At 38.4% G+C, this 25,682-nt stretch overlaps 2 protein-coding genes across 5 annotated transcripts; one reads left to right on the forward strand and one right to left on the reverse strand.

Annotated features, from left to right (window-relative positions):
• The first annotated feature begins 935 nt into the window (after window positions 1-935).
• Window positions 936-7,573, forward strand: LOC128235276 (ubiquitin-60S ribosomal protein L40). Of its 4 annotated transcripts, none has more exons than XM_052950088.1 (4): window positions 936-954; window positions 4,848-5,044; window positions 6,462-6,564; window positions 7,403-7,573. In XM_052950088.1, the coding sequence occupies exons 2-4, from the start codon at window positions 4,855-4,857 to the stop codon at window positions 7,494-7,496; spliced, it is 387 nt and encodes a 128-aa protein (XP_052806048.1). In that variant the 5' UTR covers window positions 936-954; window positions 4,848-4,854; the 3' UTR covers window positions 7,497-7,573. The 4 variants fall into 4 exon arrangements, with proteins under 4 accessions (XP_052806048.1, XP_052806047.1, XP_052806045.1 ...); XM_052950087.1 differs by lacking the exon at window positions 936-954 and adding an exon at window positions 986-1,115; XM_052950085.1 differs by lacking the exon at window positions 936-954 and adding an exon at window positions 2,391-2,463.
• A 5,353-nt stretch (window positions 7,574-12,926) lies between these two features.
• On the reverse strand, window positions 12,927-24,886 carry LOC128235286 (von Willebrand factor A domain-containing protein 7-like). The gene is made up of 12 exons (XM_052950100.1): window positions 24,661-24,886; window positions 19,556-19,673; window positions 19,149-19,271; window positions 18,617-18,805; window positions 18,188-18,251; window positions 17,394-17,491; window positions 16,956-17,147; window positions 16,399-16,508; window positions 15,791-15,893; window positions 13,572-13,691; window positions 13,212-13,375; window positions 12,927-13,010 (listed from the first exon to the last, which is right to left on the reverse strand). The coding sequence occupies exons 1-11, from the start codon at window positions 24,796-24,798 to the stop codon at window positions 13,221-13,223; spliced, it is 1,410 nt and encodes a 469-aa protein (XP_052806060.1). The 5' UTR covers window positions 24,799-24,886; the 3' UTR covers window positions 12,927-13,010; window positions 13,212-13,220.
• Between the last annotated feature and the right edge of the window lie 796 nt (window positions 24,887-25,682).

Genomic DNA, 25,682 nt, shown 5'->3' on the forward strand with positions numbered 1-25,682 from the left:
ACTCTAATAAAGATATAAACATATCATTCAGCAAGTTTAACAAAACGAGAATAGGAAACTATCAGTATATTATCATACAATTAACACACTGACGACACAAATAACATGCTAAGCTCTGCGAGAGTTTCAAACAAAAAAAATATGTTGAGCAAGACTATAGCAAACAGCTTTACATAATATACAAACATCAGCAACAACAAACAAGTGCATTTAAGTTTTGCGCAACATTTTAAGTACATTGATCATAATTGGATAATTAACTAAGCAGCCATTATCATTTTCTGTACTGATAGCAAACACGTGAGCACATTGGTCAGAACAAGTCATTGTCATAATCACCTTATAAGTCTCGAGACCACAATGGTCGTATATCGTATCCCAAAGAAATTGACGATATTTTTCTTTCTCATGACAAAACAGAAGAAGATGAACACACATATTATTAGTCAACAATTGACAGGATTTACATATCTGAACATATTGGCGTGAAATAAACAGTCATAGTTCATTCAAGATTAATTTACAAACAGAACGAAGCCTTGGTTTTGTTTTTGCAATGTCCCATAGTGGCGAACAGTATTAGTATAATATTAATATAAGAACAATACAAATATGTATAGAAGGCGTATAGAAGGTAACTTTCTTGCGTATTTCGGTAATTTTCTCCGTCTTTCGGTAAATAAGCGTATTTCGGTAAGTCCAGTATCCGACCTGTGTAGACATGAACACCATGTTGTGTTCATGTAGTTCATGCAGTTGTTGAGAAGGCTTCTCTGAACATTAAACACGGCCTCAACAAAATAGTGATAAATCTGAAAAAGTGATATGGTATCGTTAGGGGAGGTCACTGCGTAGAGTAAGGATATAGTTTTCTACACTATGACCTCTATTAGCCCCACGCTACACAACATGTGAACCCCATCTACTTCCTTTTCTGGTGGAGTGGTACAAAATGTAAGTCAACATTATTTCGAAGGCAAAGTTATTACAAATTGCTCCCCGGTCTGACGTTAAAACACCTTAGAAAATATCAAAGCTTATCCAACAATAGCTAAAAAGGAAATAAAGCCTAAGGTCCAGCATAATGTAGCACTTCTGGCTTGTCGACTAATCAGGTGAACTAAATCCGGATATAAATGTTTTCGGACTAGTCATTTCCATTTAAATTAGGTACCGCAAGTAATAGTACTTTATCGATCATAGATCTGTCACCATTGTAAACAGACCCAGTTTAAGTGCTTATAATTCGTCTTTTTGAATGGTCAATATAGTTTTTATCCACAACATTACTAACATAAATGTTTATATTTCGTAATTACATCAAGTTCAAACAAAATACAAATCGTAATAAAGCCAATCTGACCGGTTAAGAATTGCAGACGCCCGAGTTAAACATCACTTTACGTCCGCCATTTTGACAAAAGTGGAAGATCACATGCGCTAAATATGGTTTATTTTTTGTCGCATTCTAAGAATATAACTTGATGACGAAGGGTGTTTTCCAAAGTTAAGAGGGGCCTCAATTGGGGAAACTATTGTTTTTGTTGTTTTTAAAACGATTCCTTCTTAAAAACAAGCAATTAAAAAAAGGGAAATTTTCAAATAGTTTTTACTTCTGATCGGCACATTCGGCATGGCATGGCATAGTACATAACTGATCTAACAGCATTATTCTTTACGACTAAATCACAAACTCTGCCCCCCGTTTTGCCGCAGGCTGCCGATTTACACTTAAAATCACCCACCGATAGCCTCAGCAGGTGCGCACAGCCTATGCCATAATGAATTACGTCATTCGTTATTCACTTCCGGTTTATCCGAAAACGCATGGAAAACTCATTTCTACTGAATTAATTGACTATTTGAGAATTTCTCAGTGAGTATATTATATCTACGTTTTTCTATACGTACAAATACATCCGTTCACGCAATGTTTTAAATAATTTGCGTCTTCTGGACGCTTAAAATCGCAATCGATCGGTGTTCTTGTTGTTACATGACAAGCAAAAATTACTTTCACTTTCGTTTTTTCTAAATAAACATCTCAAGCGGATTAGCGGTAAATTAAAGCAATTAACAACTTGATACTAGACGAATACTTGATTAAGAAATGCCGATATACTTAGAAAATAACATATATTGAAGAAAAAAACAGGAAATAAACAAATTAAAAGAAAGTGGGTCACTAAATTTAATGGGGTTTCACATTGTATATTACCTACAAATTCAGCAATAAAAGTCATAATGACTCATATTTGTCATTTAACTGAAGATTGTGTTAGTCTAAGTGCATTGAAAGTGTGTTTATAATAGAAAGGGTCAATTAATAACTCACCATTGACCCATATCAGCATTTGTAACTCTTTTCAGTCTACTGACCTTACTTTTTTGTACTTTCAGTTACTGAATTATCCGTTATGTCAGATGATGACATAAATTGTTCACCAATTCTAATATTATAAGGTTAGACATATCACTTGTCATTTATAATAAGGACATTCCAACAGAAAAGACATATTTAAGAATGCCACATTTGGACTTTTGTATGGTATATACACATGGAATTAGAACTGGCCGCTCTCAACTAGTAATTTTTGTTCTACTTTTTATAATCAAATACATGACACAGTGGTTTTTATATTGAAATGCACTGTGAAAATGGTATATATATACAACATGTGCACATTTGTTTTAATCTAAAGGAGAAATGTGAACCAGAAACTTGTTATATATACAATTGTAATAGAATGTAATATCTGACAGACGAATAACTCGTGTTAGTGTTATTCAAATGCTTGTAAGTTTAGTTACAATTGTGATAGAATCAAATGGATTACACCATTGTTTTTCTCTCATGATTCCCTTTAAAATGGTGTATAACATTTGCATATTTGTTAAAGTTTCAAAAATCACATATTTTACCTATTTAAATAAACATTGTTTGAACGTAGGTGTGTTTTTCTAATATTTAAATTGTTACAATTCCAGTCCCTAACGTCTAAATGGATTTTTGCAAAAACGGGGCTTTTGAAGAATATTGAAGTGAAATAGTATGTAGAGAAGTATTTTATGTTTGAAATAGATAACTAAGGTTTATATTCAAATTTTACCGTGTACATGTAAGTACATATATATTTTGCACAAAAGAAGCATTAAATGCATTAAAACAAAGGGTTTACCTTTCCAATTAAACGAAACTTGACTGACACAGACAACAATTATGCCAAGCGTAAACACTCGAACATCTCTGGCTAGCTTCGAGATAGTCCAAATAATTGTACATTGACGGATTTTTTTTAGATTTTTGATATGGCAAATCCTTCACGTACAAATTGTTTAGTATCAAAAGTGGGTAGTTGTTCCGATCAGGATTCCGGGTTAAAGCATATAGCGTATATAAAATATCATAAAAACAAGAAATATTACCAGATAATGTTATTTTATATTAGTTCCGTACACAAAAAAATCAATATCCAACTTATAATTATGAGTTTGACGGCTTTTTTTCATTTCATTCTTTCCAAACATAACGATATATACATGAAGGGCACCTGCAAGACTTTAGGGCACAGTTTTAAATCGCTCGGAACATTTCGGCCATGGCCGAGGTGTTACGATTGTATAACGAGGTCTATCTCGAAGCTTTGTCGGAGGAGGCCGAGCTATTACGATTGTATCAAGTTGTTCCCCTTCGCATAATTGTTGTCTGTGTCTGTCAACTTTCGTTTTATTGGAAAGGTAAACAACGTGTTTTAATGCATTAAATGCTTGTTTAGTGCTAAATAACATTTCACTTACATGGTAAAATATGAATATAACTCTTTATGATCAATTTTAACCATAAAATACTTCACTTAAAACAATTTCAATATTTTTAAAACACCCCCGTTTTTTGCACATTCCCGTTTAGACGTTAGGGATTGGAAGAATCCCGTATAACACGTCTATTATTTTAGACTAGCTTCGAGATAGACCTAAATACAATCCTAACAGCTCCGCCGTGGCAGGAGTGTTCCGATTGTTGTAAAACTGAACCGCATTCTTGCAGGTGCCCTTCATGTATAAATCTTTATGTTTCGACAGTATGAAATTAAGAAAAACGCATCAAACTCATTATAATTTGTTGGGTATTTATTTTTTTGTACGTAACTAATATAAAATAACATTATCTGGTAATATTTCTTGTTTTTATGATATTATATGGATGCAATATGTTTTAACCCAGAATCCCGATCGGAATAACTACCCACTTTTGATACAAAACAATTTGTATGTCTTTATAAAACCGTCAATGTATAATTATTTAGACTTCAGAGCCGAGTTGCTTTCAGCTACTGTATGTAACAGTATAACATCACTGTCGGCTATTAGTCGAACAACTTGTTTCTTCAGACAATGCTTAAGCTGAGTGTGTCCCTACTCGTGTCAATGCAAATGTCCGTCGTACATGTCCGGTATATTACCATTTTGGCTGATGAAAATTTGTTTTGGTCGGTCACAATGTCCGGTTAAAAATTACAGTCAGCACCGTTTAATTATCGATAAAAATTTACTTTTAGTTTCTAAATAAATTTTTAGTGTTATTTTTAACTATTATATCATGATTATTTAGCGAGTCAATCCATGTGTCACTATTTGTAAACCCCGTTTTGCACATGTTTTCATAAAACTTGTTTACTGTTTGAAACATTGCGACAGGTAAAAATTTGTTGCGATAGGTAAACTTTTAGTGTTTACCTGTCACATTGTTCTGTGAAGAAAAAAATGTTTTTGCGTTGTCTGTTGTCTGCTGTCTGCTAATAAACTATCTTAGAGATAAAACTGTTCTCTATTATTATTATCTTCAGATCAAGAATGCAGATTTTTGTTAAAACATTAACGGGCAAGACCATTACCCTTGAGGTTGAGGCCTCTGATTCCATTGAGAATGTGAAGGCAAAGATCCAGGACAAGGAGGGTATTCCTCCAGATCAGCAGAGGTTGATCTTTGCCGGCAAGCAGTTGGAGGATGGCCGCACCTTGTCAGACTACAACATTCAGAAGGGTTAATATTGATTTTTATTGTTTTAATTCATAGACATACTTCTACAAGTGGCAAAAACTCGATTAAGAGAGCCATTGTGAAGATGTATCCTATTTTAAAGCTGGAGCCGTATTCTATAAGCGTCTTAGTAAAAAAATCAACTTAGTGAAAAATTGCCTTTTTTCTAATTTGAATTTTAAGAAAACGAACAATGTTTGTACACCAAAAAATGTGAAAATAAGCAAGAAAATTGTCTAAACAATATATGCATATGAATAAATTTGATGAAAAGTAGCGGGTTTTTCAAATAATCGATGTCAAAAATTACAAAATTCTCACTAAGATACTTATTAAATACGAACCCTGCACTCTCACATACCAGTTTTACAACTTTTTATTTTTTGTTTTGGAAAACACAAATTTTTGCATCGATATCTGCAAACCAATGATATAAGATTGATTACAAAAAATCAGATCAGCGATTATCATATTTCCGTTCTAAAATTAATATTTTATGGTTTAAACCATTGCATAAAACATCAATTTTTGAAGAACTTAAATATAAAAATCTGTGATCTAATTTTTGTCAACAGTCTTATATTACTTGTTTCCATGGATTTTCGCTAAAATTGACTCATTCCAAGACAAAAAAATTAAAAAGTTGTCAATATGTTCAATCTGTAAGAGTGCAGCTTTAAGAAGTTGTCACATATTTTTCATATATGAATATGTAATGCAGTAGTACCTTAGGCCTAAAAAAAAAATGCATTTGGTTCGGGTTACCCGACCCTACCTACGGAATAGGCGCCGACCCGACTTTTTTTATAGTCAGTTTGAAAAAAAAATGAAAAACTAAAAAAAAAAAAAAATTCGTTTTTTTTTTTAATTGCTTTTCAATATGTAGTTTAAACCTTAAATGCTTATACAGAAGATAGCTTTAACACCATTCTCCAATGATGAAAATGATATTCTTATATAAATCCTAATAATAAAAAAAATAAAAATAAAAGCCTACCTACCCTACCTATTTTTGAGAAGGATGTAACCCTAACCAAACATTTTTTTTTTAGGCCTTACCAATGAGAAGGATATTTGTGGATTACTAAGGGGAGGGGCTTTAGAAAAAAGTTTCAAAAATGCAGTAAAAATTATTTGTACAAGAAGGATTTGCCGTATATAAAACCCCATAAAAAAAGTCAATCAATGTACAATTATTTGGATATTGGCAGCCTGAAAATATCACAATTTGCTTTTGCTTTCAATATTTTATTACTTGCACTTAGCATCCCAACAATGGTACATACCTGGTTTATTTCTCCTAATATGGCCCGACTGTTAAGAGGTACGTTTTTGTGTTGGAATAATCCTTTTCTGCTCACAAACAATAAAAAAGATTTATTATTCTACATGTAATTGAATGTATTATTGTATTTTACAGAGTCAACTCTGCATCTGGTACTTCGTCTTCGAGGTGGCATCATCGAGCCCTCCCTCCGTATCCTGGCCTCCAAGTACAACTGCGACAAGATGATCTGCAGAAAGTGAGTTTGTTTCATTTATGTGCAGACCTAAGACTGAGTGGTTGGTCCATTACTTGATGGAATAAGAGTGTTTGGATTAATTTTCCAAGTCTTGTTTAGCTTCCCATAGCCAATTGTTTCAATGAAATATTTGAAAATAGGGTATATTTTTAATTTTCAAAGAAAGTCAATATAAAATGACATGTTTCAGCAGAAAATTAAAGTAGATACTAAGACAACTTGAATGTTTTACTTTAGTTTAAACATATTTATTTACGGTAAAAACAATTGTGAAACAAGTTATTACAAACAATATTTTAATCACTCTCGTTGGCACGATTTTACGATAGAGTGTGGTCTTGCGTTGGAGAAACCAGAGAAAACCCACTCGTCTGGCTTGGTGACCACATACCAAACTCAAATGCACTATGTTTTAATTTCTGAAGGAGTGATGTGCTTTTTAAATCATCCTTTAATTACATGTAAATTATTTTAATATGTAGTGTGTTGTGTGTCCTTTCATTCAGATTTGATTATTGTATTATGCACAGATTTTCTACAAATTATGAAAATGCAGAATTTTACATTGTCAACATTGAGCAATTGCAAGTTCTAGAGAATCAGATTTGGATCTTTGTTCAGAACTTCTACATTTTACAAAACACAGTCATTCCCAATTTTATTCGTATAAACCACAGAAAAATAAAAGACCGTATTGCATTATTTAGCTAGTTTTCACTTGGTACCACCAGTCAACTTTTATTATTATGGTTTAATAATTCAGGTGCCATGCCCTGTACTAAAATGCACATACATATTTAAGATACACACAATGTCATATCATGATATAATACTTCAGGTGCTATGCCCGTCTGCACCCCAGAGCAACCAACTGCAGAAAAAGGAAGTGCGGCCACACAAACAACCTCCGCCCCAAGAAGAAGCTGAAGTAGATGACCACGCCCCAAAGCCTTGTCTTTGTTATTATGTTGACTGTAAAAAGAGCAGAATAAAGACCGGGAACACACAAGTTTTGTTAATAGTATGTTACACAGCTATGATAGTTTGAGAAAAATCCTGAAGAAAATTGGTTCCACTGTGCAATAATTGACAACTGTAAATCCAATGAAGAGGTTTAATCGCCAAATAATAACCCTGGACAAAAAATACATGTGCCCTTGGAATTATAATAAAAATCGTGCTTTGAATTTAGCAAAGTAGATATTAACTATCAAGGGTGATCTCGATCCGTTGTATATATTTCTGTTACCACATAGTTTTTGGAAGAAAGATATGGCCTGGTTAACCAGGTTTTCACATGGGACTGCGTTGGGGCCTTTAGGGTCAAGGTCACGGTTACAAAAATGGTTAGTACTGAATAACTTCAATTAGGGTTGACATATCTTGATTAAACTTGGTATCCATGAAGAGTTTATGGAGACTTTTCATGGGTTGCATTTTGGGTCAAGGTCACTAATACTAAAAATCGAAAATGGATGAAACGAAATGACTTGTTAGGGTTGACATATCTTGACCAATTGTCACATATATATAGGGAGAGTTTATGAACACCTCTCATTGCATTGGGTTGGGGGCCTTTGTGGTCAAGGTCACTGTTACTGAAAATAAAAAATGGTTAGTATTGAATAACTTGAGTTAGATTTGATATATCTTGACTAAACCTAGTATTTGTAGGGAAGAGTTAATGGGGTTACGGCGGGTTGCATTTGGGACCCCTGGGGTCAAGATCACTTAACTAAAAATATAAAAATGGTTGAACCCACATAACTTAGTTGGATTTGACATATCTTGACTAAACTTAGTATTTTAATACGAAGAAGTTATGGAGACCTTTCATGGTATTGTGTTTGGAACTCATGGGGCCACTGTGTTGCTGATAATAGAAAAATAGTTGAAACTGAATCTCAAAATGAAAGCTGTCTTCTTTCAATCATTGAAAACCTGGTTTCGTCGCTTTGCTGTGTTTCTTGTTTATATTTTATAATACCTTACTATGACCAACAAAATTATTAGGGTTGACTTTTCTGCTGTCCCAGTTACTTGAAACTAGTGTCAATTTAGTGTTTTTAACTCTGCTGTCTGTGATGGCATAGTGTTGTTCAACAGCCCATTGACAGTTGCTTGTGAATGCGGTAGTCTTCAGTTTTTATTTTTGATCAACCAAAGTTCTACAGTAGTTAGATATCCACGTGAGCTTGGGTCCTTGTGTAAACCAGCCAGTTTTGCCTATGGCATGCGTGGCTGGATTATTGCCCTTGAAATTGTTGAGTTTGCGAAAGAACAGCTTGTGAACACAAGTCTATATTTCTTAAGAATATGATCTTCACCAAACAAAAACAGTAGATAAATATTGATGAAACTTTGTATTACAGCCCTTGAAAATTGCTTGAACTCAGGTTGTTTAAACAAAAAGGTCTTCATATATTATTTGGTATTTAAGAAATATAGACGGTAGATAAATATTAATGAGACCTTGGTTCCTTGCGTAAATGAGTCAGATCCCCAACATGCATGACTTCATTATGGCCTTTGAAATTGTCAATTGCTAAAACAATAGAACTTCCATTCAATTTAATGTTTACTATCCGACTGGTTAGATATTGCCTTTATCACGGTTCCTTTCGAAAACCAGCTGGATCTGCCCATGCATGACTGGGTTATGGCCCTTTTAATTGCTGTAACTGAGATTGTGAACAGAATAGAGCCTTCAGTTTTTATTTTATTTTCCTTAAACTTGTAGAGCAGTTATATGTCCATGAGGACTCGATTGCTTTTTAAAAAAAACACAGCCAGACCTGCCCGTGTATGACTGGATTAGATAGAAAATGACCAAACATGCCATGCCAGTAAGGCATAGGCCCACATGGGCCTCTTGTTTCTCTCAACTTCAGATTGAAGCTTGGGTTTTAAAGTTAAGGAAAGAAATTTTGCTTGGAATTGAACAAGTGTGCTAAAAACAGATTGGGGAACTCAAAGAATGTGATAAAGTTTTTTCGTTAAGAATGCATTAGCTTTTTTACACAAAAATAGTTGATGGATTCCAGTTTATCATTCTCGTACGCAAGAGTGATGATGCTATGCTTACCACATTAGAATTATCCTAATCAAAGCCCTGATGAATGAGAATGCAGTTCAATGGTTTAATTAAAAAAATGGGAGTTATATTTTCATATTAAATGAATAGGCAAATTATGTTTTAGCATAGGAATGGGGCCGATCCCTTCTTGTATTATCACCCACGGTGGTGTCGGTGGAGGGATATCAAACACGTTGTTACTTTGTAAATGTTGGACAGATGTTTATAAAACTTTTCTTATCATAGTTTATTTTGATTGGGTAGGAAATGCAAGAGTTATTTCGCTGCAAAAAAGAATATATTTGTCTCTCCAGCGTCACTACCATTTAAATAATTAACAGATTGTAATGAAACTGGCAAAGTTTGATAACCGTGGTGCTGTGGTCTACGCCCAAAGTTTGTCTAAATGGGATCAAACCTGCAAATTGATGTTGGGCTAAACAGGATTCAGACCCCAATTTCTTGAACCATCTAAAGCTTCTTACAACAGGATTAAGCTAGGCTAATATTTACTTTGTTAAGATTGTAATAGTCTTTAAACGGAATTTATCTTTAGGATTACCACGATAAACTATTTCGTATTTAGTAAATTTAAGATGAAATTTAAAACTAAGCTACTTAATCGTTTCTGCTGGAGAGCATTTGAGAATTTGTGAATTTTTGCTTTATAAAGCATTAATGGATGCAAGTGGTTTGTGTCCGGTCTGTAACTTTGTCATAAAGTGTGGGACATGGAACTAACTTTGCATAATTGACCACCATAAGATGACGACATGTAGCGCGCCACACTCGGATCCCTAGCTTCAATATGAAGGTCATGACCACCTCTGAACATCGTCAGTTTTACTATATAAGGCCATCCTTAAAAAATTGAATGTTTGCTGTAACGCGACCGACTCACGAAATTACCGCGACTCAACTTTTTTTTTTTAGGCCCTCCAGGACGAAATTTTTTTTTTCGCATCTCCGAGCGTACGGAAAATAATCTTTCCGCTTATTATATTTTCTTTCCGCTCATTATTTTCCTTCGGCTCATTTATATTACGTCATGCGGTTGACTTTTGTTTTTATCGACAAAATGGCCGACGAAGGCGAGCGTGTAACCTTTGCGGTTACAGTTATCGAGAAAAAGGGGCCTGAAACCATATTCCATGCTCGAAACTCCATTAGAAAATTCAGCACAAACGAGTCCTGGTTTGATGTCTTTTCCGCTTTAACTGAAAATGTCGCAATTGACCCTGAAATAGATGAACATTTTGAGAAAATTGCGTTCTCAGTTACTGATAGGAGTATGGGAACTTTATAGAACTGGTAAACAACTCAGGATGACTGAGATTGCCCAGGAATATTGTGAGTAGGTTTCTAAAAATGTTACTCAAACAAAGCCAATAAACAAAAATGATGTAATGCATTAGACTTCATTAACAGGAAACTTATTTTGGATGTTCATTATAAATACCAAATTTATTATTATAATGTTCTATAACTATTTATATTGTAATCCTAAGAGTTTGTTGTACAATTATGTAGACACACTGGTGAAGTATCTAAGTCTGTGTCCATGGGATCTGTCCAAATGAGGATGATGGAATGAGACATGTCTGATGATAGTCATCACACTGTACTACATGATAATGGATTAATGGATGAGGTCTGTCCAAAATGAAGTGTCAAGCAATCTGAAATGATAAGAAACTTATTTACTGAGTAATTTAAGGCACACAATGGGAAAAAAAATCCCTACCTACCTACTCACTGTAAAAATGATGGGTAGCGTTACAGCAAACATACAATTTTTTAAGGATGGCCTAAGCCTTACTGATGATAGTGATTCGGCAAAAGTGGCAAACGTAAGAATACGACACCGGATTATGGCTGAAAGTCTTTGCGCGTGTTTGAGCTATTTGCCCTGGAACATGAGTTTAACACTTTTAGATCGATCTTATGGCAAACAAGACTTGTGTCCTTCCAATTAATCTTTAAACATACATTATTATTTATTTCCATATATGCCCGAGTCAACCAAAAACAACTTTTGTGAGGGGAGTCATCACTTATGTGATAGATCTAGTTGCCATTTCATTAACGTAAATACCTAAAATTTGTTCAAACCCTATACTTCTGAACTTATCAACAGATGTTAATTAAATGCTGTGATGTGTGTATAACTACAGTGTGGTGGTCCAGGCACAAGATCTCGGGTTAGCATCGCAGAGCTACTGCACTTTAATGAAAGAATTACACTCATTTAATTACTACGTATGATGGTGCATGTGCACGATTCTTATGAATTGGATAAGTAACGCAACAGTTATTGCCCTTTAATTAATGAAACAAGCTCATATTTGCACAATGGGAGCCATTTATATACCTTATCGACAGGAATTGGTGAAATTAACATGACGTGTGAGCAGCCATGGTGATGTGGTGCATGCACATGTGTTGTTTAGATTGAATCATTATGGTACCATCATAAGTTACTGTCCTTTATGCTACGAAATTATGACCCTTTTCACATGTTTGTTGGTCGATCTGTAGACCAAAACTTGTCTGGTAACTGGAAAACGCCTGGCACTAACGTCCACAAATTTGGTAGGAAGGTTGGTCATGGCTAGCAGATGACCTTTTGATTTCCAGGCAGTATGTCAAAGGCTACAGTTGTGGTGACATTGAACACAATTTTTTATTTAATGCTTGTCCGATTGATAACTAGAGTATGCTTGGGCGTAAGATCCGCAAACTTGGTTAGGATGTTGGTCATAAATTGAAAATAGAATAAAGGTAACATATGTTTAAGGTAAGATTTTAAGATCAAAGATGTTTACGTAAAGTCCCTAAATGCACTAATAGCCTTGTCAAATTGCTTTGTATTAAATCAATGAGATCTGAATACCATCTGAGTATTTTTATCTGTTTATCATGTCATCTACATTACATTTTTATGTTTATTGCGTTGATAACCGATGCCGATGAAACCCCGTATCACGTTTTACGGTCAATGTCACCAGCGTACCGATGTAAGATTTCACCAATAAAAGCTTCACTCTCGCAGATTTACCGTTTTTACAACTTTTTTTTTTGTCTTGGAAAGAGGAAAAAATTTCGTAAATATCTGCAAACCAATAATAAAATATTGCTGACAAAAAATCAGATCGTAGTTTTTCATATTTCCGTTCGAAAACAAAAAATAGAAAAGCTGTCAAAACGTTCAATCTGTGAGAGTGCATCTTTAACAATTGGTATTTTGCCATTTTTTTCTGATAACAGTTTATAACGTATAAAACTCTTTTTGCAAAGGAGCTGATAGTTTATTACAAATTTCAAATCACATCAGTTACAATTAAATGTGTGTGACCATCTGAAGATGTACCTGAAGATAGAAATGACAATCGTAAAAGACTAAGACTTACAAGTCTTGCATAAGTTTGATTACTTCACAGCCTTATTCAATTGTATTAAAACAAAAACTTGACCCGACTCCGCGCACACACGGCTTTTGTAACATTACAAGACCAGACGGCAAATTACGTTAAAATAGTAGGAATGCTTTTTTCGAAAATGCACAATGCACCTTCTACCCTCATCGGCGGCCGGTGCACGAGCCAGTAATGAGGAACTGGACCCGGAGTTTCTTCTCGGTGATCAGACTAGTGATGTAGTTGATTTTCTGGGGGTCCTTGGGCGTGGCATCAGTAAACACGAATACGTTGGAGTTTGGCATTGCCACTGTAGACGCTGCAAAGGGTGAATAACGTATGACGTAAGACTAAGATGCTAATGGTTAGTTATTTGATATAGAGGACAGTTATAAACGCCCGTATACGTCCGATATGTCCAGCTATTTCATATTGTATTAGATATCTGGCACGTGAACTTTGATCCGCGATAAGGTTTATAGCCGGATGTTTTGAAATAGGACGTCAATACGTACCGGCCTGTATTCCTGTGAGAGAGAACTCGGGACAATCATCCCCACCATGGACCTTGATCTCCCCGAGCCACCTCTGTATGTCAGCCGGGTTGGTCGTCTTCTGCACGGTGGTCTGGTTACCTGTAGGTGGTAGGAAGTGTCAATTAGTTTTGTCGTATGTGCTTTACAACAATTTCAACATTGAGGAAAACGGCAATATTTCAATTTTGAAATACCATTACGACAATCATTTTACGAAGTTTAGAACATAAGCCATATCCTAACGTTGAAACTTCGACGTTGGAATACCGTAGTTCCACGTAACGACTACTATTCAATCATTCGTTAACATTGAACCCGGCTAGGTTCATGTATGATGTGCGTACTTGATGAAACATGGATGGACACAAACATGACATTATATTTGAAAATTAAAAACGACCGAATCCTATGAACGTTTAACAAGGACAAATCTCCCATTTCATTGGTGATGTAAAATTTAGGAACATGCAATGGCGTGGGGGCGCGTGTGTACCAAATTTTTGAACGATGTACTACTTGCTTAAATTAACACTCCCAAATGAGATAAAAATATAAAAATGGATTTGTATACACTGCTTAACATTTTAAACCATGATTCCAACGAAATTGTTTAGACATCCATTTTTAAGTTTTTGCTCATTCCTTTTATTAGTTGTAAAAGCAAGGTTTAATATACAAGGTGTGACCCGATGTTGAATATCTCTTATTATGAATACAACACATTCGTTTCAACATCTCTCAGTGATTCTGCCTTCTGTGTGAACGTACCTGGGTCATTAAAAGTAACAAGTATGTAGTTGTATGGGGCGTTAGGGGTCCCCGCGTGAACGTACCTGGGTCATTGAAGGTAACAAGGATGTAGTTTTACGGGGCGTTAGGGGTCCCCGTGTGAACGTACCTGGGTCATTGAATGTTACAAGGATGTAGTTTTACGGGGCGTTAGGGGTCCCCGCGTGAACGTACCTGGGTCATTGAAGGTAACAAGGATGTAGTTTTACGGGGCGTTAGGGGTCCCCGTGTGAACGTACCTGGGTCATTGAAGGTTACAAGGATGTAGTTTTACGGGGCGTTAGGGGTCCCCGCGTGAACGTACCTGGGTCATTGAAGGTAACAAGGATGTAGTTGTATGGGGCGTTAGGGGTCCCCGCGTGAACGTACCTGGGTCATTGAAGGTAACAAGGATGTAGTTGTATGGGGCGTTAGGGGTCCCCGCGTGAACGTACCTGGGTCATTGAAGGTAACAAGGATGTAGTTGTATGGGGCGTTAGGGGTCCCCGCGTGAACGTACCTGGGTCATTGAAGGTAACAAGGATGTAGTTGTATGGGGCGTTAGGGGTCCCCGCGTGAACGTACCTGGGTCATTGAAGGTAACAAGGATGTAGTTGTATGGGGCGTTAGGGGTCCCCGCGTGAACGTACCTGGGTCATTGAAGGTAACAAGGATGTAGTTGTATGGGGCGTTAGGGGTCCCCGCGTGAACGTACCTGGGTCATTGAAGGTAACAAGGATGTAGTTTTACGGGGCGTTAGGGGTCCCCGCGTGAACGTACCTGGGTCATTGAAGGTTACAAGGATGTAGTTTTACGGGGCGTTATGGGTCCCCGCGTGAACGTACCTGGGTCATTGAAGGTAACAAGGATGTAGTTGTATGGGGCGTTAGGGGTCCCCGCGTGAACGTACCTGGGTCATTGAAGGTAACAAGGATGTAGTTTTACGGGGCGTTAGGGGTCCCCGCGTGAACGTACCTGGGTCATTGAAGGTAACAAGGATGTAGTTTTACGGGGCGTTAGGGGTCCCCGCGTGAACGTACCTGGGTCATTGAAGGTAACAAGGATGTAGTTGTATGGGGCGTTAGGGGTCCCCGCGTGAACGTACCTGGGTCATTGAAGGTAACAAGGATGTAGTTGTATGGGGCGTTAGGGGTCCCCGCGTGAACGTACCTGGGTCATTGAAGGTAACAAGGATGTAGTTGTATGGGGCGTTAGGGGTCCCCGCGTGAACGTACCTGGGTCATTGAAGGTAACAAGGATGTAGTTTTACGGGGCGTTAGGGGTCCCCGCGTGAACGTACCTGGGTCATTGAAGGTTACAAGGATGTAGTTTTACGGGGCGTTAGGGGTCCCCGCGTGAACGTACCTGGGTCATTGAAGGTTACAAGGATGTAGTTTTACGGGGCGTTAGGGGTCCCCGCGTGAACGTACCTGGGTCATTGAAGGTAACAAGGATGTAGTTGTACGGGGCGTTAGGGGTCCCCGCTGTCTCACTCACTATCTCGGCGGTCTTGTTCTGTACCGCCGCGATGTCCTACAAAATTACAGAAAAGTTATGCACCAATGTAATATATATATATCGATTTTAAGAAAGCTGTCAGTCTTTTGAATCGTGCTACTCTTGTATCAGAGTGGAACTGAACTACTCTTTTTGAAAAACGTATAGATTGTGCCCTTAATGGCATTTGGAGTCTGGAACCTATTACTTCTGTAAAATTCCAACACTAGATATTGTTTAAACTGTAAACTTAAATGTGTATAAAAACAAATGGATAAGGGCCATTTTAATAGTGTATCTGTGAACAAAAATAGTGACATAAATAGTGATTCAGATTTAAAATATAAATGTGTTCATTCAGTCGGGAGTAGGAGCCGGGAAGGGCGATTGATTGAGAATTGCAACGTCGACGAGCACAACAGGAGAATATTTTTTTAGAATGTTCTTCCTTTTTCTACCCAATATTCAAATTAGCAAAGAGTCGTTATCAGAGTAATCAAACAACACGTTTTTTCAATCCTGACCACATGAAACGCCTCACCTTTCCCATTGAGCCTGTAGTGTCAATAACAAAGACGAGGGAGTTGCCGGACCTGATCTGCAGCAAATCCTGGAACTTGTCGTCCCCAACCAGAGTCCGTAGTCCGTACGCTGTAAAGATTTAAGATAGAACACTAGAGCGCCCCGAATAGCACAACACATGTCGCTGATGTTGTTGTTGTTGTTGTTGTTGTTTTTAGTCGAAAGGAGAACATAAATCAGGACTTGCCAAAGTCAATGTAATGATAACTGTTATGCGTGTGCCTACAATCTCTGAAAACATGTGTACCAAGTTTCATTTGAATACTTTGAACGGGTTTCCGGTAGTGACAAACGTCGAAGATGCTTTACATCATGAAGACGACGACGTCAACATGAAAAGTTAACAAACACCCTGACTTTCTTCATAATAATATGAAAAAGCGAATTAACTGAAGCGGCGGAAAACACGGATTTTGATTCACAGCCCAATTCAAAAGAGGTTTGCAAAATTAAATAATTGTGTTGAGAAGAATGGCCTTTGTATCCGTGATTCCGTGTGTCCTGATATCGTCTTACTTTCATCCTCAAAGAAGACCCTTGTATGTTCAATAGCCAACTCAGCGGCCCTATCATGGAGGTGATGGTGGGGCGAGTAGCCGGCGTCGTTTGAATCCTTGTTGATGCCGCCAAGGGCTGCCTGTAGAGTGGAGCTAGCGTCACGAGGACCGCCGTGGCTGCATTTCCCTTCACTGAAGGAGGCGGGGTCCTCTGTAAGGATAACAAAATGGAGTGATGTGTCATTCAGTCCTAACCAAAAATATTATCTGAGTTAACACTTATCATCCTTTCTTTCCGCATTTATCAGCTCATGCCAGTAATATTCTACTACTACTACTACCACTGCGATGATGATGATGATGATGATAATGATGATGATGATAATGATAATGATGATGATGATGATGATGATGATGATGATGATGATGATGATGATGATGTAAACCTGTTACTCACTGGCTGGTTTAGCGATGTCCTGCCCGGATTTGTACCCGCTGGTGAGAAGGTTGGCCGCCACTATCAGGTTGGTGGCACAGTCCGTGCTCAGGGAGGAGCTGCAGTGGGATACAAGCATGTATGTATGTGTTCCACTTATACCTGATCCCACACATGCTCACACCATCTACACGTTTATCTTACTTGTTCGGAAAATATTGAGCTTTAGGACAGGTTGGATTCCTGGATTACAGTCGAGCGACCAGGACCCGTATTCACTAATGTCTGCAGTGTGAGTTTGAGACTTAAAAGGTCTTCAATACAACTAGTTTGACAACAGATGTGAACCTGATTACAGAACAATTTATTTTTAAACAGATACAGGATTTCTTTAGATCTGCATTTATGCATATCTGAGTCCGAGTCTCAAATTCAGATACCAGATATTAGCGAATACTGGTCCCCAGTGAGATATTGGCCTTATTTGCTTTTAATAACATTGTGGGTAAATGTATTTAAATATATTGATAATTATTTGGATCTAGTGGATACATATTCATAATTATAAAAATATTATTGTCCGTGGAAATACATAATCAACTGAGAAACCAATACAGGAATGGGCTTGTGTGGCGTTTTTTAAAATTCTTTCTAACATTTTGTTAACTTTTATAGCAACATATTCTACCTATTTAAAACATATGTGCACATGTTGAAAGTGGATGTTTATAAGCTCACCTCATTAATGCACACTTACTACTGTGTCGTATAAATGTGAAGATACGTTATAATTACCTCCGCCCACATGTACGTACCCACAAGATCTGCAAGTGTCGATGGATGGTGGGGCTGCCGCCATGATGGACTGGCCCGCGATACCTAAATCCAAATCACGGGATGTTTCGTTTATCAACTTTTACAACCATAAGATAGTCGTTTTGTAGAACTAAGAATTGCAGCGGAAACCATAGACACAGCAGCTGTGTGGTGCTTCCTCTTAAGGTATCCGATGTGTAAATAAGATTGTGATACCACTGAGCCAGTCATCCAAATTGTACATCTGACATCTTAAACTGAACAAGACTACATAACTTTAAGAACTATGTAGAAGGCATTAGAAACACATCTCGACAAACGAACATTAATATCACTTAACATTTGATCAACGACCGATACAAGTACATGTTTAAACATTTCCTTCGATCCCGGTATTTAGGGGTAGATTAAACAAAACGTTTCCCTACCTAGCGGCTTGTAGATGATGCCGCTGCTCCCAGAACTGGTGGCGATCTCCACCCAGTTTGTGTTGCTGTAGAACATCTGAAGAAGGTGGAGGTACTGCCCCACCAGCTCCCTCGCGGCGTCGTAGTTGGGGTTGGTGTTGTTAAGGATTGAGAGGAGCGTGTCTCGCAGGGTTTGCATCTTATTGTTACCTGTGACAAGTGACTAACAGTTTAGACATACGCTAGATCGTATTAATGAGCAATGCACAAACAGCATATAGCACGGTCTGTTTACGCATTCATTTATAAATGTATTTGATCCGATAATAAACGCACATACAATAATGTAACCCGCTTTTCTACAACTCATGCAATCGTTAAAACTAAAAAAAACTTTCTTTTTTGGTAAATTATATCATTTACAGCAGTCAATTGTATAACACTTGTATAAAATTGTCAACAGGTTATCTTTGCGCATTAAAATGATTTGATTGGTCTATCACATTTAACCAGCGTTTAACAAATGGCTGCGGATGAGCTACCCAGTACCTACTCTGCTGTATCTGTTCCCCGTTAAAGTGCCAGGCGGCCTCGGCATAGTGGTCCTGGTCGACTTTATTGTTCTGTTTCACGATGTCGTCAATCGCTTCCTGGAACCGCTTCTCACTCACAACACCTGGGAAACGAGTATCGCATTTACAATTTTGTTAACTGATGTCTCGTAGTTGTGTAGACACAACATTTTTAAGCTTGCAATATGATACAGATTACAGTACGCTTGTCTTTGGTTCGAGTGATTTAGACCCTAAATTTGAAGGCGAAGCGCAAGAATGACGTTGCTTTTGCTTTTTATGATGTAGTTTACAACCGTCTTGCACTAAGCCTTCGTAATTAGCTAGAAACTAGAAAACATGTTCATAAATTGTTATTGTTCGGAACCTATAAACATGTAGAATGTACCTCCGTAGTACTGGTCGTACAGCCTCCTAGCGGTGATGTCTGTAATGCCGGTCAGGGCGCCCGCAGAGCAATCCCGGCAGGCTTGTACTGGGTTCTCCTCGAAAAACTTCGCCACTGCCTGGATGTTAAATGCATAGCCGTTTCAAATACAATTTACATGTACACTATTTGGGTCAAATTGTGCCCTTTCTTGTACGTTGAACATCTTAAGTAAGGCTAGCTCATTCTTTAGCATTGCGTTAAGTCATCTTATCAAAGCGGTTTTATAATATGTGTCCACTACCTTCTTCATTATTTGCAATTGATATTTTTTATCAATTGGCCAAGGCATCGTACAACTTTGGGCCACGCTCCTTTAAACCAAAAGCCCAAGCTCTCTGCCCATGGACCAAGATCTCTTCTAACATTGATCCAAATCCGTCTCTACCACTGGATCAGGCCCTCATCTAACATTGATCCAAATCCGTCTCTACCATTGAAAAAAAATCCTCTAACATTGAGTAAAATCCGCCTTAACCATTGGACCAAGTCCTCCACAGACATTGAGTCATATCCGCCTTAACCATTGGATCAAGTCCTACACTAACATTGAGTCATATCCGCCTTAACCATTGGACAAAGACCTCCACTAACATTGAGTCATATCCGCCTTAACCATTGGATCAAGTCCTCCACTAACATTGAGTCATTTCCGCCTTAACCATTGGACCAAGTCCTCCACTAACATTGAGTCATTTCCGCCTTAACCATTGGACCAAGTCCTCCACTAACATTGAGTCATTTCCGCCTTAACCATTGGACTAAGTCCTCCACTTACATTGAGTCATTTCCGCCTTAACCATTGGACCAAGTCCTCCACTAACATTGAGTCATTTCCGCCTTAACCATTGGACCAAGTCCTCCACTAACATTGAGTCATATCCGCCTTAACCATTGGACCAAGTCCTCCACTAACATTGAGTCATTTCCGCCTTAACCATTGGACCAAGTCCTCCACTTACATTGAGTCATTTCCGCCTTAACCATTGGACCAAGTCCTCCACTTACATTGAGTCATTTCCGCCTTAACCATTGGACCAAGTCCTCCACTATCATTGAGTCATTTCCGCCTTAACCATTGGACAAAGTCCTCCACTAACATTGAGTCATATCCGCCTTAACCATTGGACCAAGTCCTACACTAACATTGAGTCATTTCCGCCTGAACCATTGGACCAAGTCCTCCACTAACATTGAGTCATATCCGCCTTAACCATTGGACCAAGTCCTCCACTTACATTGAGTCATTTCCGCCTTAACCATTGGACCAAGTCCTCCACTTACATTGAGTCATTTCCGCCTTAACCATTGGACCAAGTCCTCCACTAACATTGAGTCATTTCCGCCTTAACCATTGGACCAAGTCCTCCACTTACATTGAGTCATTTCCGCCTTAACCATTGGAGCAAGTCCTCCACTTACATTGAGTCATATCCGCCTTAACCATTGGACCAAGTCCTCCACTAACATTGAGTCATTTCCGCCTTAACCATTGGACCAAGTCCTCCACTAACATTGAGTCATTTCCGCCTTAACCATTGGACCAAGTCCTCCACTAACATTGAGTCATTTCCGCCTTAACCATTGGACCAAGTCCTCCACTAACATTGAGTCATTTCCGCCTTAACCATTGGACCAAGTCCTCCACTTACATTGAGTCATATCCGCCTGAACCATTGGACCAAGTCCTCCACTAACATTGAGTCATTTCCGCCTTAACCATTGGACCAAGTCCTCCACTTACATTGAGTCATATCCGCCTTAACCATTGGACCAAGTCCTCCACTTACATTGAGTCATATCCGCCTTAACCATTGGTCCAAGTCCTCCACTAACATTGAGTCATATCTGCCTTAACCATTGGACCAAGTCCTCCACTAACATTGAGACATATCCGCCTTAACCATTGGACCAAGTCCTCCACTAACATTGAGTCATTTCCGCCTTAACCATTGGACCAAGTCGTCCACTTACATTGAGTCATTTCTGCCTAAACCATTGGACCAAGTCCTCCACAAACATTGAGTTATGTCCGCCTGAACCATTGGACAAAGTCCTCCACAAACATTGAGTCATACCCGCATAAACCATTGGACCAATTCCTCCACTAACATTGAGACATTTCCGCCTGAATCATTGGACCAAGTCCTCCACTAACAATGAGTCATATCCGCATAAACCATTGGACCAAGTCCTCCACTAACATTGAGTCATTTCCGCCTGAACCATTGGACCAAGTCCTCCACTTACATTGAGTCATATCCGCCTGAACCATTGGACCAAGTCCTCCACTTACATTGAGTCATTTCCGCCTGAACCATTGGACCAAGTCCTCCACTATCATTGAGTCATTTCCGCCTTAACCATTGGACCAAGTCCTCCACTTACATTGAGTCATATCCGCCTTAACCATTGGACCAAGTCCTCCACTAACATTGAGTCATATCCGCCTTAACCATTGGACCAAGTCCTCCACTTACATTGAGTCATATCCGCCTTAACCATTGGATCAAGTCCTCCACTTACATTGAGTCATATCCGCCTTAACCGTTGGACCAAGTCCTCCACTTACATTGATTCATTTCCGCCTTAACCATTGGACCAAGTCCTCCACTTACATTGAGTCATTTCCGCCTTAACCATTGGACCAAGTCCTCCACTTACATTGAGTCATTTCCGCCTTAACCATTGGACCAAGTCCTCCACTAACATTGAGTCATTTCCGCCTTAACCATTGGACAAAGTCCTCCACTTACATTGAGTCATATCCGCCTTAACCATTGGACCAAGTCCTCCACTAACATTGAGTCATATCCGCCTTAACCATTGGACCAAGTCCTCCACTTACATTGAGTCATATCCGCCTTAACCATTGGTCCAAGTCCTCCACTAACATTGAGTCATATCTGCCTTAACCATTGGACCAAGTCCTCCACTAACATTGAGACATATCCGCCCTTAACCATTGGACCAAGTCCTCCACTAACATTGAGTCATTTCCGCCTTAACCATTGGACCAAGTCGTCCACTTACATTGAGTCATTTCTGCCTAAACCATTGGACTAAGTCCTCCACAAACATTGAGTTATGTCCGCCTGAACCATTGGACAAAGTCCTCCACAAACATTGAGTCATACCCGCATAAACCATTGGACCAATTCCTCCACTAACATTGAGACATTTCCGCCTGAATCATTGGACCAAGTCCTCCACTAACAATGAGTCATATCCGCATAAACCATTGGACCAAGTCCTCCACTAACATTGAGTCATTTCCGCCTGAACCATTGGACCAAGTCCTCCACTTACATTGAGTCATTTCCGCCTTAACCATTGGACCAAGTCCTCCACTTACATTGAGTCATTTCCGCCTGAACCATTGGACCAAGTCCTCCACTTACATTGAGTCATATCCGCCTGAACCATTGGACCAAGTCCTCCACTAACATTGAGTCATTTCCGCCTGAACCATTGGACCAAGTCCTCCACTTACATTGAGTCATATCCGCCGAAACCATTTGACCAAGTCCTCCACTTACATTGAGTCATATCCGCCGAAACCATTTGACCAAGTCCTCCACTTACATTGAGTCATATCCGCCTAAACCATTTGACCAAGTCCTCCACTAACATTGAGTCATATCCGCCTTAACCATTGGACCAAGTCCTCCACTTACATTGAGTCATATCCGCCTAAACCATTGGACCAAGTCCTCCACTAACATTGAGTCATTTCCGCCTTAACCATTGGACCAAGTCCTCCACTAACATTGAGTCATATCCGCCTTAACCATTGGACCAAGTCCTCCACTAACATTGCGTCATTTCCGCCTCAACCATTGGACCAAGTCGTCCACTTACATTGAGTCATTTCCGCCTTAACCATTGGACCAAGTCCTCCACTTACATTGAGTCATATCCGCCTTAACCATTGGACCAAGTTCTCCACTTACATTGAGTCATTTCCGCCTGAACCATTGGACCAAGTCCTCCACTTACATTGATTCATTTCCGCCTGAACCATGGGACCAAGTCCTCAACTATCATTGAGTTATATCCGCCTAAACCATTGGACCAAGTCCTCCACAGACATTGAGTCATATCCGACTTAACCATTGGATCAAATTCAACCGTTCAGTCAAGTTCTTCTGAGCTATTTGGCCTAAACCAAAATGACATATACAAAGTAATTGAATTACGTCTGCCTAAATTTTAAAAAGTTCTTCAAAACCAATTTATTAAGTCTCTCTAAATCATTTTGCCAAGTTATTCGAGTCATTTTCTACGTCCTAAACCATTAAGCCAAATGCATCTTAACTATCTATCAAGGTCTTCAATATTATTTAAAGTTTTGGACCAAGTTGTTCAAAACCGTTTTGTCATTTTTTTAGAACCAAATCCCAAATGGATCCAATTAAACCTACTGCGTTCTAAATCTGTGGTCCGCAGCTGATGGGGAATCCTGTGGGCTATGCCATCCTAAATGGATTGGGCATAACCCTTGATAATATATGGACCAACTCCTCCTTAACGAACTATCTATCGTCCTACCTTGGCAAAGGCGGCCGATTTGTGAATATTGCATTTGGCAAGTCTGTTTCTTTAAATACAGGTACTGGTTTATTTCAATGACTAAACAACTCTGATTATCACACTTCGAAAGCAATGCGTGTCCTTTCCTACAGCCGCATAACGAACTGTTTTGTTTTTCTTCCAAGTCAAGTTTATTTATTAATTCGTGACTATGACTTGACCCTCCCTACCAAAAGACTACAGAACGGGTCACAAAAGTGTATTAATCATTTCAGTGTCTACAAAGGACTCATCATCTGGGTAGGGAACAGCCAAACGATTTATTTATTAACTGTAACCTAATGTATTTTACCATTTGAATGTTTAAAGTTAGAACAATCTATCAAAGGTCAAGGTAATAAGCATATACTTACTAGGTAACACATTGGAGCGGATGATCTTTCTGATTTTAATGAATACGCTGATATAATGCATGTACTCTTAAATCCTTTTATTCCAGATGTAATTATAAAATTGGTACAAATAGTTCATACCTTAAGAATGCCAATCTCTGTGATGTCAGTGTGGGTGTAGTCGTTGATGTCGATGGCTGAGAAAGAGTTGGGTAGAAACCCCCGGGCAGAGCCCACAAGAAGGCCCGTCAACACACCGTAAAATACCAAACAAATCATTATAAGCGTTTCTCCGTATATGGAGATATTTTACATTTATATGAGTGAAATTATGTGAACATTTTCTTCAGTTGAAGTTAGGTGACTTGTTATCCTTATGTTAGAAATTTACTGATAAGGAAGGAAGAGTGGCCTTATCATTGGGAATATATCGCCAAACCTTTATTTTGAAGCGCGTGAGAAACTCCCAAAGCGAACTATTATGACGTATGCTGAGTACATCGGGGCCCAGTGCACTCCAAACTCATATATAATGTACTTATATTTAAGAAAACTTAATAATAACAAGTCATCATCTCAGAATATAACAGGATTATATGGAAACAATAAATGAATATTAATATATGTGCGTACATTAGAGTACAAGTATGAACAAGAGGGTCATAGTGGCCATATATTGATAACCTTAATTAATAATTATGTAACTCGATATCTACATTTACATGACATCCGACACGTTACCTCTTCAAAACGATGCCATTAAGGGAAACGGTAACAGGGGAAACGGTAACAGAGGAAACGGTAACAGGGGAAACGGTAACAGGGGAAACGGTATCAAACCAGCGACAAATCTTTTTAATTTTTTTTTACAAATCGGTACCGATTGAAGGAAAATTTGCCCCGACACTAAAGGGTCATGCATTTGCTTGAAAATTGTTAGTAGAGGATCATTTTGCGAACACGATTGTGACCGTCTTTTATGGGTCATTGGTATCTCACTAGAAGGTTTTATTTTCGATGAGTTGTCATGGCGAACACAGTTTGCATTGAATAAAATACTCGAAAGAACATAAAAAACGCTTTTGGTAAGTAGAGGGACATCGCCGACAATTCCTTTGAAGTTTTATTTAATTGAAAACTCACTTTAAGCAGTTCTGGTATGG

Source organism: Mya arenaria, chromosome 5, assembly GCF_026914265.1.
Source record: "Mya arenaria isolate MELC-2E11 chromosome 5, ASM2691426v1".
In the NCBI taxonomy this organism is placed as follows: Eukaryota; Metazoa; Mollusca; class Bivalvia; order Myida; family Myidae; genus Mya; species Mya arenaria.